This window comes from Carassius auratus, chromosome 49 (genome assembly GCF_003368295.1).
Source record: "Carassius auratus strain Wakin chromosome 49, ASM336829v1, whole genome shotgun sequence".
Classification (NCBI taxonomy): domain Eukaryota; kingdom Metazoa; phylum Chordata; class Actinopteri; order Cypriniformes; family Cyprinidae; genus Carassius; species Carassius auratus.
Window position 1 is genome coordinate 15,511,328 of NC_039291.1, and position 14,935 is coordinate 15,526,262.

The 14,935-nt window shown below is 36.5% G+C and overlaps 1 protein-coding gene across 1 annotated transcript; it reads right to left on the reverse strand.

Annotated features, from left to right (window-relative positions):
* Nucleotides 1-3,389: 3,389 nt before the first annotated feature.
* LOC113066344 (ras-related protein Ral-A) lies at nt 3,390-14,846 on the reverse strand. The gene is made up of 5 exons (XM_026238251.1): nt 14,632-14,846; nt 10,407-10,634; nt 9,275-9,483; nt 8,761-8,935; nt 3,390-4,050 (listed from the first exon to the last, which is right to left on the reverse strand). The coding sequence occupies exons 2-5, from the start codon at nt 10,518-10,520 to the stop codon at nt 3,928-3,930; spliced, it is 621 nt and encodes a 206-aa protein (XP_026094036.1). The 5' UTR covers nt 10,521-10,634; nt 14,632-14,846; the 3' UTR covers nt 3,390-3,927.
* Nucleotides 14,847-14,935: the final 89 nt, after the last annotated feature.

Below are 14,935 nucleotides of genomic sequence, written 5' to 3' on the forward strand. Positions count from 1 at the left end.
GTACAGTGATACACAGTGATACACATGTACAGTGATACACATTTACAGTGATACACAGTGATACACATGTGCAGTGATACACAGTGATACACATTTACAGTGATACACAGTGATACACATGTACAGTGATACACAGTGATACACATGTACAGTGATACACAGTGATACACATGTACAGTGATACACAGTGATACACATTTACAGTGATATACAGTGATACACATGTACAGTGATACACAGTGATACACATTTATAGTGATATACAGTGATACACATGTACAGTGATACACAGTGATACAGTGATACACATGTACAGTGATACACAGTGATACACATGTACAGTGATACACAGTGATACACATTTACAGTGATACACAGTGATACACATTTACAGTGATACACAGTGATACACATGTACAGTGATACACAGTGATACACATTTACAGTGATATACAGTGATACACACGTACAGTGATACACAGTGATACACATGTACAGTGATACACAGTGATACACATTTACAGTGATACACAGTGATACACATGTACAGTGATACACAGTGATACACATTTATAGTGATATACAGTGATACACATGTACAGTGATACACAGTGATACAGTGATACACATGTACAGTGATACACAGTGATACACATGTACAGTGATACACAGTGATACACATTTACAGTGATACACAGTGATACACATTTACAGTGATACACAGTGATACACATGTACAGTGATACACAGTGATACACATTTACAGTGATATACAGTGATACACACGTACAGTGATACACAGTGATACACATGTACAGTGATACACAGTGATACACATTTACAGTGATATACAGTGATACACACGTACAGTGATACACAGTGATACACATGTACAGTGATACACAGTGATACACATTTACAGTGATACACAGTGATACACATGTACAGTGATACACATGTACAGTGATACACATTTACAGTGATATACAGTGATACACATGTACAGTGATATACAGTGATACACATGTACAGTGATACACAGTGATACACATGTACAGTGATATACAGTGATACACATGTACAGTGATATACAGTGATACACATGTACAGTGATACACATGTACAGTGATACACATTTACAGTGATATACAGTGATACACATGTACAGTGATATACAGTGATACACATGTACAGTGATATACAGTGATACACATGTACAGTGATACACGTGTACAGTGATACACAATGATACACATGTACAGTGATATACAGTGATACACATTTACAGTGATATACAGTGATACACATGTACAGTGATATACAGTGATACACATGTACAGTGATATACAGTGATACACATTTACAGTGATATACAGTGATACACATGTACAGTGATACACGTGTACAGTGATACACAATGATACACATGTACAGTGATATACAGTGATACACATGTACAGTGATATACAGTGATACACATGTACAGTGATACACAGTGACACACAGTGATATACTCGCATACATGATGCAGCACTGGCCTTTGCTGTGACATCCTTCAGTCATATTAACCAGAACCAGAAGTTGGTTCCCCATCACAGTTAGTAATTTTTGTTTCACGTTCATGCTGTAGATGTGATCATCATTGTGCTGTGACAAATGAAAGAACTGATAATGTCATGCTGAATCTACCATCATTGTTTTGGAAATGTTGCAATTAAAATGTTCTTTCTTTTTTAGTTACTAGAAGAACTTTGAAAGTAATTGCTAAAACACGCTTTCACTTCCATTTCACGAGAACAGCTGCTTATGATGAACTAGATATCTGACATATATAATCATTTACTGTCTAGAATACAATACTACAGAAGCTTGTTTAAGCCACATCAAAAGTAATATTAAAAATAATAACAATGGTAATTTGAATGTTTTTTTTTTTTCATTTTTGAAAAATATAAATGAGGAATTTCAAGAAATAATTGAGATAAATTCATAATTCTGACGTATTTTCCCCTCACATTTTCTCCACCTCAGAAATAATTATAAAATTATACGTTTATATCTCTCACTTCAGTTTTTCTCAGATTTGGGAGATATAAACTTTTTTTATATAATTATTTCTGAGGTGGAGAAATTGTGAGAAAATTATGATGTTTTAAGTTAAAACAAGTTTATGTTTTATTTGGAAATATGTGTGTGTGTGTGTGTGTGTGTGTGTCAGAAATAGGCATACCTACAATTCAGAGGTATAATGTGAATAAAAGTTAGTACTGAATATAAATAGCATTCCTGTGAATAAAGCACATTTAAATTAGAAAAAAAAAAGTTTATTTGAAGCTTTCACATCAACAATACATATATAAAAAAGCAGAATGAAAAAAAAATTCACTTGATCGATAGGCTATACATTAAAATGACAAAGCATTTCTCTGGTTAAGACTTGAACTGTAGAGCAGGAGCGCAAAAGCCATCCAAATCCATGTTTTGGATTTTCACATCACATATGAAAAGCATCAGATTGTCATCGTACTCATTGTGTCTTCTTTCAATAGCAAGGATGCACATCCCATTCTTAAACATGCTGCGACGTCCACCGAGAGCCTCGGTCTTGTTCTTCTAGCTCCCTCTGATTCTGAAATGGCCAAACACTAAACAGTGTGCATCTCAGTGAGCATGGGTGAGTGTCACATTCATGATTGACATCAAGGCATCAGGAAGTCCAGAGACCAGAGGAACTTCCACTTCGCCCACTGCTTCTGACAAGATGCTTGTGATTAAATAAACCTGTAACTACTGTAGGTACTGGAGTAAAACAGATCTCATCGCTTCTTAGTGTACTGAACTTTCTACAATTACTAATTGCTTAGCCACAGACCAACACTTTTTTTTATAACAATAAAGCTTGTCCTTGTTTTTTTTTTTTTGCTCTAATATTTTCAATAAGTCAATAAATAATTATGTAAATTAAGTAGATGAAGTCATCCAGCATTAAAGTAATAACACTCACACGCTCATTTTAGCTTTAAGAGACACTGCTAAAGAAGACTTTTTTTACACTGGTATTAACATCCTTTACACAATAAGATTTAGGATTTTTTTTTTTTTTTTTTAAAGAAATGAATACTTTTGTTCATCAAGGATGCAGTAAAGTGATCAAAAGTAACAATAAAGACCTTTATAATGTTACAAAAGATTTTTACTTTTGAACTTTCCATTCATCTGTTGAACCTGAAAAATAAAATGTATCAGAGTTTCCACAAATATATTGTACTGTTTTCAACATTGATAATAATCAGAAATGTTTCTTGAGCAGTAAATCATCATATTTTCATGATTTCTGAAGATCATGTGACACTGAAGACTGGAGGAATGATGCTGAAAATACAGCGGAGCATCACAGAAATAAATTACTGTTTAACACAGATTCACACAGAAAACAGGTATTTTAAATGGCAATAATAATTAACTGTTTATACTGTATTTTTGATCAAATATTGCAGCCTCGGTGAGCAGAAGAACTTGACAAAACAGCTGTATTTTGTGTTGTCTATTTGAGATCAGATCACTTAAGACTGATGTTAAATCCAGACAGAAACCTGGCCATTAAAACAAACAAAAGAGAACAGAATTCATTAAACAAACCTGACACATAATCAAATCAAAAAGCTCTCATATTTCTTGCACAGGAAGTTTTCATACACAAGTCCACACAGACCAACAGCGTCCTGTGCTTTTGAACATTATTGATTCGACATTAAGAGATTCCAGTTGGACTCTACAGCATTGATCTATGAAATCAACTGTATCAGACCGTCCTTCATCTAATCTGACACACTAACACCAGGAAACATCGCAGGCGAGGATTAGTTCGCAAAAATATTGAACATACAGGTACATAAGCAGAAGGAGAAGAGTAAATGATCGCAGACACTATAAAATGCAGCATCTTTCACGGATTCGTTTGGCCAGACTTTTTCCCTTCTTCTTTCCATTCTTTTCCTTGCTGTCCTCCATCTTCCTAGCACGAATTTCCCTCATGAGGTCAAAGAAAACCTGCAATCAAGACAGTATACAGGGGCTAGTCATATAATTAGAATATCATCAAAAAGTTGATTTCACTAATTCCATTCAAAAAGTGAAACTTGTATATTATATACATTCATTGCACACAGACTGATATATTTCAAATGTTTATTTCTTTTAATTTGATGATTATAACTGACAACTAAGGAAAATCCCAAATTCAGTATCTCAGAAAATTAGAATATTGTGAAAAGGTTCAATATTGAAGACACCTGGTGCCACACTCTAATCAGATAATTAACTCAAAACACCTGCAAAGCCTTTAAATAGTCTCTCAGTCTAGTTCTGTAGGATACACAATCATGGGGAAGACTGCTGACCTGACAGTTGTCCAAAAGACGACCATTGACACCTTGCACAAGGAGTAGGGGTGGGCGATATCTCGATATTTAAAATATATCGAGATATTTTTTAAACACGATATGGATTTTGACATATCGTATATATCGATATATTGTTTATATTCTGATTCCGCCACTTTGCTTGTTTGCCTTCCCTGTGCTGTGCTCGCCCCCGCTCGCTCGCCCCCCGCCTCCTTGCTTTTGTCCCCTCTCACCTCGCGTGTAGAGAACTAGTCAAAAAAAAAAAAAAAAAAAAAAGACAACTGGCTCCATTATATGGAGATACTTCAGTTTTAAGGCGTAGGGCGAACGGCAGGCAGAAGTCTACTGTAGGGCCCAATGAAACGCGGACGGAATCGCGGAATCCAGTCATAAAAATGGAATCTACAGTTTAACGCGGAATGTCACGGAATTGGTCAAATTTTAAATGAATTAATCAAAAGTCGGTCATGCACTTACATCAAATCGCGAAATGGACTAATATCTGCAAATATTAACCCGGAAAAGTCTATTTAAATATGAATCCTGCATGTTCTGCGTGTCTGTGTCAACGAATGGAGCAGAAGCGCGTCTTCATTCATTAAACACGGAAGCTCGCATAACGCTCGCGCTGATTACATTGTCTTTCCTCTCTCTAAATAAAGACGTGAACACATGAGGAACATCTCCAGAACTGCACTGAGAGTCACTTCATGAGCATCTGACCGTTTGAACTGTAAAGTAATTGAAAAAAATAAAAGTATTTGACAGAAATCTATTACTATTGTACAGCAGAATGTAGATAGCCCACTACTACTACTATTAAAATTAAACGAACATAATTTTATAAGGAATAATCACACAACATTTCTCCCATGTTTTATTTTTAATAGTAAATCCCCTTTAATTATTAAATAATTAAAAGATAAATTAAATGAATGTTTTATGCCTTCATTTGATAATCAGTAAAATGTAAATACACAGAATTTCTGAAGGGAAAAAAACATTTCACATAAGGCTATTTTAAGAATTTTTTTTAACTAATTAAGTTGTTTTTATGCATTTATGCACACAGAATTAGGTAACAATAAAACATATGGTGAAGAAAAAAATAAAATGTTTCATAGGCCCCTTAACATGTAATATTTGCCATATTTGTTTTTGCAGTAGTTTTTTGGGGGTTATTTTTCCTGTAAAGATATCGAGATATATATCGTATATCGAGATATAGCAAAATATATCGAGATATATTTTTTGCTCCATATCGCCCAGCCCTAACAAGGAGGACAAGACACAAAAGGTCATTGCAAAACAGGCTGGCTGTTCACAGAGCTGTGTCCAAGCACATTAATAGAGAGGCGAAGGGAAGGAAAAGATGTGGCAGAAGAAAAGTATACAAGCAGTAGGGATAACCGCACCCTGGAGAGGATTGTGAAACAAAACCAATTAAAAAATGTGGGGGAGGTTCACAAAGAGTGGACTGCAGCTGGAGTCAGTGCTTCAAGAATCACTACACACAGACGTATGCAAGACATGGTTTCAGCTTCACATTCCTTGTGTCAAGCCACTCTTGAACAACAGACAGCGTCAGAAGAGTCTCGCTTCAGAAAGGACTGCACTGCTGCTGAGTGGTGCATAGGTATGTTCTCTGATGAAAGTACATTTTGCATTTCCTTTAGAAATCAGGATCTCAGAGTCTGGAGGAAGAGAGGAGAGGCACACAATCCACGTTGCTTGAGCTCCAATGTAAAGTTTCCACAGTCAGTGATGGTTTGGGGTGCCATGTCATCTGCTGGTGTTGGTCCACTGTGTTTTCTGAGGTCAAAGGTCAACACAGCTGTATACCAGGAAAGTTTTAGAGCACTTCATGCTTCCTGCTGCTGACCAACTTTATGGAGATGCAGATTTACTTTTCCAACAGGACTCTGCACCTGCACACAGTGCCAAAGCTACCAGTACCTGGTTTAAGGACCATGGTATCCGTGTTCTTAATTGGCCAGCAAACTCGCCTGACCTTAACCCCATAGACAATCTATGGGATGTTGTGAAGAGGAAGATGCGATATGCCAGACTCAAGAATGCAGAAGAGCTTTTCGTTCAGAAAAGGAGCCCCGACTAAGTATTGAGTGCTGTACATGCTCATGCTTTTCAGTTGGCCAAGATTTCTAAAAAATACTTTCTTTGTATTGGTCTTAAGTAATATTCTAATTTTCTGAGATACTGAATTTGGGATTTCCCTTAGTTGTCAGTTATAATCATCAAAATTAAAAGAAATAAACATTTGAAATATATCAGCCTGTGTGTAATGAATGAATAAAGTATACAAGTTGAACCTTTTGAACGGAATTAGTGAAATAAATTAACTTTTTGATGATATTCTAATTATAGGACCAGCACCTGTACCTTCGAAAATGTATCACTTTAAATAAATTCCAAATTGCTGACATTATCAATTAAAAAAAATGAATTTGAAGTCAATATGGAGCACTCTTTACAACCCATTTTACATCTAGGTGAAAGAATATTTAGCGAGAGTAAGATGGATTTTTGTCGATGACACTTGGTACTTCTCGGTACTATCCAGTGGCTAATGCTCCCAATCAATTTACTGACAGTTCCCCGCTGGGTTTATATTTATGTATATTTTCATCTGTGTTGAGTTCTTTAATAATTGCACTGTCCATGGAGCGGACCTGACTCACATTTCACTGCTGGTTATATATGATCTATATAATCGTGTATGTGACGAATTAAATTCTTGAATCTTGAATCTAAGAAGGCAATATCAAGGAACGAGCAAGTAGATAAAGCTTCTCTTTCTTAGACAGTTGCTGCCCTTTCGTCTGAGATAAAATGCCTTCTTCACCTGGAGCTATTACACAGGCAGATAAAGGGGGTTCTATGAGAATGGATGACGAACCTTTCAGTTCCTCTTCTACATCTTGCAGTGACTTGATGTGATGTGCTCTCTACAAGTGCATCTGACTCACTTTTTCAGGATAATTTCAATGGAGTGAATGTTGCTGTGCAATATTCCCCTCAGGAGAATACTGTTTTGTCAGCTGCAGGGGGTTCTAGTGGTGATTCAATTCACTCAGGACTAAAAATTGTAAAAAGGATTGTGTAGGATTGTAAAAAGAAACTACGAGACCTCCCAATTCTTTCTGGTTTCTGTTCCTGGTTAAAATTTGCACCCACATAGCTTTCTAGGCACTGGGCCAGTGGTCTAACATTTTTCAAGTCTACACCTGCAGTAATGGAGGCAGATGTCAGTAGATCCATGGGTTTGGACTACAATGAGAAGGGGTTATACTTAGTAGTTTTTGACGCCAGCCCCAAACATTTTCAAGGATTGTCCCTACAGTAATAGGGGATCCAGTTCGTTCAGAAGCTCTCTCTCAAGAACATTGTTCACTGCTAGAGAAGGGAACCATAGAAAGCGTTCAAAGGATGGCTTTTATTCAACTTTCTTCCTCATTTCAAAGAAGGATGACAGTTTTCGTCCAGTTCTAGACTTGAGACATCCAAACGTGTTCCTGAAAGCTCTTCCCTTTCGGATGCAACATGCAGCTGATGTTCTTTGGTCAGTAAACCAGGAATATTGGTTCACAAGGATCGATTCGAAAGATGCTTACTTTCATGTTCTGATTGCTCCTCACCACAGGAAATGTCTTCGATTCAGCTTCAAGAACCAGACCTACCAATCCAGGGTCCTACCTTTCGGCCTGTCTTTGGACCCTCGAGTTTTGACAAGGTTCATGACTGCAGCTCTACATCTGCTGATGTTTTAGAACTAGCTTTAAAATATTATCCGTTAATTAGTAATGTATGCGTTGGTTTCCGGATGATTCTGGTGTTGTGGTCGGATGCTTTCTCTCCTGATTCAGACCAGACCACTTTTACACCAGATGAAACGTTATTATGGATTATGGACTCATGTTTTAGTTAGAAACGTCTTAATGCTGGATTTGTTTCAGCTTTTATCTTCTCCAGATGTTAACTGATGGACTGGAGTGCTGTGATTATTGTGATGTGTTGTTCTCACTCTGACGGCACCCATTCACTGCAGAGCATCCATTGCTGAGCTACATTTCTCCAAATCTAATGAAGAAACACACTCATCCTAATCTCGGATGACCTAAAGATAAGGACATTTCCAGCAACATTTAATTTTTGGGTCAACTATTCCTTTAATAATAAATAGTTTTAAATGTATAGTAATCCTAGCCTGAAAAATATGTTAAGAATACATCTGTAATACCACTTGTGAGTGTACAGGATGTAGTTTCAGTAAGTGCCTCCCCTATACACTAGTAAACTATCAATTTCAGGTTTACCGATCTGGTTTTGTAGTACTGACCTTGTCTACATTGGCTCTGGTTTTAGCAGACGTCTCCACGTAGCACACGCCCCACTGATCCGCTCTGGCTTTGGCCTCGTCGGCGTTCACCTGTCTCCTGTCCTCCAGATCCGACTTATTTCCCACCAACAGGAAGGGGACGTTCTCATCTTCCTTCACCCGCAGAATCTGCTCTCTGAGCGAGAGAGTACCATTAAGTGTTTATGTAGCACCTACAACTCAATATTTACCCAAAAGCAATGAAACAAATAATAATGCCTTTGCAAAAATAACGATTTGGGGGATTAAACGTTTTTGCTATTAAACATCGAATTAAAGAACCATTACAAAAAAATAGATTAAATGGTAGACTAGTCACTCGATGTACCACTACCATAATCGACCACTGTGGCCCAACCCTAATTCAATCAGACAAAAAAGATCTGGCCATAAACATGATCATCAATTAAAGAGCAACAGTTTAAAGTCTAAAATCAATGCAGCTCTTTTAAATAAGCTCAGATCTGTAAATCACCTGAAATCAGCAGTCGCTGCAAAAGACTCTAATTCGGTGATGGAGAAGACGCAGAGGAAGCCCTCGCCGCTGCGGAAGTAGTTATCTCTGATCGCTGCATAGTCCTCCTGACCGGCGGTGTCCAGAATATCTATCTGCACCTCCTCGCCGTCCAGAACCACCTTCTTCCTGTAGCTGTCCGCTTTCGTGGGCTCGTAGTCCTCCACAAACTGAGGGACAGAAGATGTGTCGAGTGTTTATATGTTTTATTACGTAAAGTAACATTTTTAAAGTTGTTTTAGTTATACTTAATACTGTTCTCAAACTAACTAAGGACATGCAAACTGAGTTGTTAGAGGTCTAGCTGCTAGGGGTGGGAATCACCAGAGGCCTCACGATACGATATTATCACGATACAATATTATTGAAATATATTGCGATATTCTGTGATATATTGAGATATTACATCGCAACTTGAAGTTGTACAAAAAAGTTGTTCAGACCTTTCAGAAATTGTGGCATTTTAAAGTAAATTACTGTTAGATTTAAATTAAATTAAATAAAACGTTGTCTTTATATCTAGGGATGCACCGAAATGAAAATTCTGGGCCGAAGCGGAAACTTAAAATTCTGGATGCACTTGGCTATGGCAATGCTTTGTAATTATTATTTATTATGTTTTTAAATAATATAAATTAATTTTGTAAGACTTTTTAAGTCTTTTTAATGACACTGAAAAAAAAAAAAACAGCCAATTAAATAACCACACTTTTACTGAAAGTAACACAATAAAACTGTACAGAATTTATATTAATATTGGTAACACTTTACAATAAGGTTGATTAGTTAACAAGAATTTATTAATCTTAGTTCATGTTAATTTCACCATTTACTAATTCATTATTAAAATCAACAGTTGTGCTTGTTAACAGTTAATGCACTGAACAATGAACAACTGTATTTTCATTAACTAACATTAAGGATTAATAAATACTGTAATGAATGATTTGTTCGTTTATGTTAAACTGCTAGCATTTTACACAATAACACAAAGGTGATTCATAAAATTATTACATGAACACCGGACATTTCTTCATTTTGATGATTTCTGTGGGGTAGAATCATTGTAGTCATGTGTGAAAGGCATCCTCACCTCATCATACATGAACTGCAAAGTTAAAGCGGACTTCCCCACTCCGCCGCTCCCGACCATGATCACCTTGTGCAGAGCCAGCGAGTTCTGCCCTTTGGGCTTGGCTGTTGCCATGGTAACGGATGCTAAGGGGCGGGACTGTGAGGCTTGTGGGTCGGGTCAAGGAGGCTGTGAAGATGCTGAAGGTCACTGAAGTCAGGGGTCAGATCAGGTACCGCCCGCGTTTACCTGGACCAGATGAAGAAAAAGGTTAACATTTAATTGTGTAAAGTTATGACTTTTCACCTCAAACTACTTACACGTGTTCTCCTGCCTAACCCAAGTCTTTCAGAGTCAACCGATTCAAGGCATAAACAGTGACAGATAAACTCTCTGTGCATCGGGGTAAGAATTGTTGTTTTTAACTAACATGAAAACTATTAAATACTGATTTTGCTCATTGATAAAAAGCAACATTTGGTGAAAAAAAAAAAAAAAAAGAAAAAAAAAAAATTGATAAGTTGTTTTGGATACTTACCAAAACAAAATAAGGTGCTACTATTACTAAAACTGAAAAAATATATAGATAAATATTATTCTTCTATAATATAAAAAAATAGAATATTTATTTCTAGAAAATAGAAATAAAAAAAAAGACAAAAGCACCAAACTAAATTACTCAAACTTATAATTTTCAGTTTGATTTTAGTTTAAGTACTAATAACTAAAACTGAAACAATATAAAAAATAAATAAAAAAATAAAAAAAATTATCTAAATAAAATAAGTTGAAGTAATAAATACTAAAACTGATAATAAATTGATTTTTTTATTTTTATTAAAGGGGTCAATATGATGCTTTTTAAAGATCATTATTTTGTGTATTTGGTGTAACAGAATATTGTTGACATGCTTTAATGTTCAAAAAACACATTATTTTTTCAAATACTGTTCATTATTGTAGGTCCTCTATGCCCCGCCTCTCTCAAACAAAGCTCCTCCTTCTGACAAGAGCAGTCTGCTCTGATTGGCTGACTGACCCAGTGCATTGTGATTGGCCAAACACCACAAGCACTTGTCGGAAATGTAACACCCCTTTCCATAATCACAAGTTTCATCTTTCAAAATAAATGTAAAGATTAATAATGTTAATAATGTCCACATTTGAACAGTAAATAGCAAACACTTAAACTAATAACACACTTCCAGCAGCTGATTCAGAAGCACCAGAGTCAGAATGACCTCCTCTCCTAGCTTCATGAAACGGTTGTCCATAAAATGTGTTTCTGTTCTGTTGCAAGTAATCTTAAAGATTCCCAAATGCTTCTACTTTCAGAAGAACAAATAAAGTGCTTTGTCTTTCTCTTAGATACACACACATCTCCCTGACATGACTGCTTCAACACTAACTGTGTTACTGAAACCACACCTTATTTCTATGCGTCAACATTTGGGCAGCATTATGTAAATATTTCCACATAGTGATGTAGACATGTGGGGCGTGTTTAAACGAGGTATTTAGGAGGGTGTGGCAGAGTCTTAACTTTCATAAAGAATTAGAGGTCTGCAAGCCCATCGGGTCCCGACACGCTGAGTCCATTCAGGCCAGGGCCAATTTTTTATTTTATTTTTATTTTTTTACAGATCGGGCTCGGGCTCCTTTAGCTTCTTTCCTTTTATTGTGCCCATATACGCACATAGTCTACTGTAGGAAATACTGTTATAAACAGGGTGCACAAAAGTGGTCCGCATGCGCGACCAAAATAAAAAATGCGTTATATAAATATGTTCTGACAGCGCATTTGCGTACCGACATGGTTGACAGCTGTAACCACTATATAAGTTTTATTTTCAACCTGAAAGTATAAATCTAGTCTATCTCATTGCGTTTTCAAAGCACAATGCAAAACTGCGACATTCATCCACTGACGCTCTTTAATCAGCAGCACTGCTAAATCCAGAAGCGCGTGTACTTACTTGCCGGCAACCCGCCAAACTAAAAGCCTGCTGATTTTAAGTTTGAATATGATGAAAACGCTTTTAATTTATTTATTTTTAGACGCTTTTATCCAAAGCTACTTAAAATTAGGGAATACATAAAGCGATTCTTCTTAAAGAGGCGAACAAAGAAAGTAGTAGTAAATATTAGCATTTATTTTTAAGTTTACTATAAAATAAATGTATTAGTATTTAATCCTAGTACTGCCTTTTATTTTTAAGAATATTATCACACACTATAATTTAGTTTATTTACTATAATTGTAAAAAAAAAAAAACTAACTAAATAAAGTGCTATAATATTATTACTATTATTAATAAATTCTTTATTGTTATATTTAATGGGTCACGCTATATGCAGTGCGAGGACTAAACCAAATCTCCAGGTTCTCATATGAGAACCATGCTGAAAAAAATTATGTGCACGCCTGGTTATAATGATTATAGGCTCTTATAAATATTATACATCGCCTACGCAATACACAACGAATATACGCGTTAGCATGTGCATTAGCATACAGGTGACAGCTGGCCATGCAGAGCATCAGGTAGAATTTGGAGCGAGGGGAATTAGTAAAAGTTCCCAATGCTTGGTGAGAAGCTGCATTTTGAAAGAGTTTTGATTTGATTACCACGACAAACAACGAGCCAATTGGTCAAGTGCAATGCTCACTATCTCCTCATTAGATGCACCTTTAAGAAACGCATCTATACGGATTATGATTATAATAAGAGTTTTTGATATGTTTTATTTAGTTAAGTAGTCATTTAAAGTTTTCTATAGATATATTTATCATGTCTGTGAGGCATGTATTCGCTGAGTTTCGGTTAATTTTTGTGAAGCGCTCCTTTTCAAGACCAGACAGAAGAAAGTGCATCATGTTTGTTTTCTTTATTTTATAAAAGCACAACGTTTTGTTGATATTGTGAGTGAACAAAAATAAAAGTAGACCCTTTGATGAATTACTCTTACCTTATGAGGAAAAATGAAAACTATTAGATACAGTGCACATTTATCTGGGTTTAACGATTAAACATTGTTATATGCTCGAACTGTTTTAGTATATCTATAGATTTTATTTTAGGCAAGTCGTAATGATTGGAGAAGGCTAAATTGTTAAAACATATGTGATCAGCTTACTGTCTGCCGCTGGCCACTTGGTCATTACTTTAACAACAAAAACTTAAATTTGTTTTAGTCTTTGCAACTTTACAGATCTTCTTTATGCGCCAAGATCTTGTAACCCTCCAAAGAGAAAGGAACAATTAAAATCTCATTATATGACCACTTTAAAAATAATATTTTAAATATAGTAATACATTATATAATAGTATATAATAATATAAACAAATAGGAGTATAAAAAATAATAATAAAAATTACAAAAACACAAAAAAATTACTAAAACTTAAATAAGTTGAAATACAAATATTATGAAAAAGAAACATTGATAATTACTGTAATATGCAATATAAATTTTGAAAAAAAGCACATAACAAAATGACTAAAACTAAAATTAAATAAATACGGAATATATAAACAATAAATGCTCATTCAAAATATCAGTAAATGCTATAATAGAGTATGAGTGGGGTTACAAGGGACTGACATCTAACAAGAAAACGTCCATCAGAGCGAAACCCAGCGCTGCTCAGCTACAGAACACACTGCTTCAGTTCATCTTCAGATGCATACGCGTTGTTTTAAAGATCAAGAAGAAAAGAACTGAGGCCAATCTATAGCATTAGTGGTGAAGGACTGACTCAGAAGACATCATGTGCTGTAATACGAGTGTGTGTGTGTGTGTGTGTGTGTGTGTGTGTGTGCAGACGGGGAGGCCAGGGCTGGGTCTGCCGAACCCAACAACAGCTTCCACATTCACACACTCACAGTCTGTAGGCTTCAGTCCAGCACACACACAATGACGTGAGAGATATATGATATGATATGATGTCTGTGGTTTTACCTCACTTGTCATGGCTCATGTTTTATTTAGTTTTTTTAGGTAGGGGGGGGGGGCAAGCAATTCAATGGTTATTTTGAATACGTATAATGATCATTTTATGCCATTCTATGGAAATCATTCAATGTCATTGTGCATATGGTATTAGCATCTGTTACTATGGTATCAGTGCTTTCTGAAAGAGTCATTTGCTCGCGCACACACACTAGTGTTCATCTAAGAGCACTCAGTCTGGGTTTAACGTTATATCCTCAGTGTTCATGATCGCATATGTGCAGGATCTTACCTTTGTGTCTGCTCGCTCAGCTGAAGGTGATGCACAGACACACGGACTCCTGGAGGGAGTCTCTTCCCTGATCTCTCCCGTCACTGCAGCCTCCACATCCCGAGCGTCGTCATCAGATCCGGGCCGAGCGCGCCTGTGTTCACCGTGTCCGCGAGTGGAGCCGGTCTCCGTGATGTGTGGTGCGGCGGCGGTCGTAGTTCATGGGCGTGTGGCGCTGCTGAGGATCCCGACGGGCGGGTCACGTGGATCCGCTTCGGTTCTCCACGCAGGGAAGCGCACAGCGGCTGTCTGCGCATGCGCACGC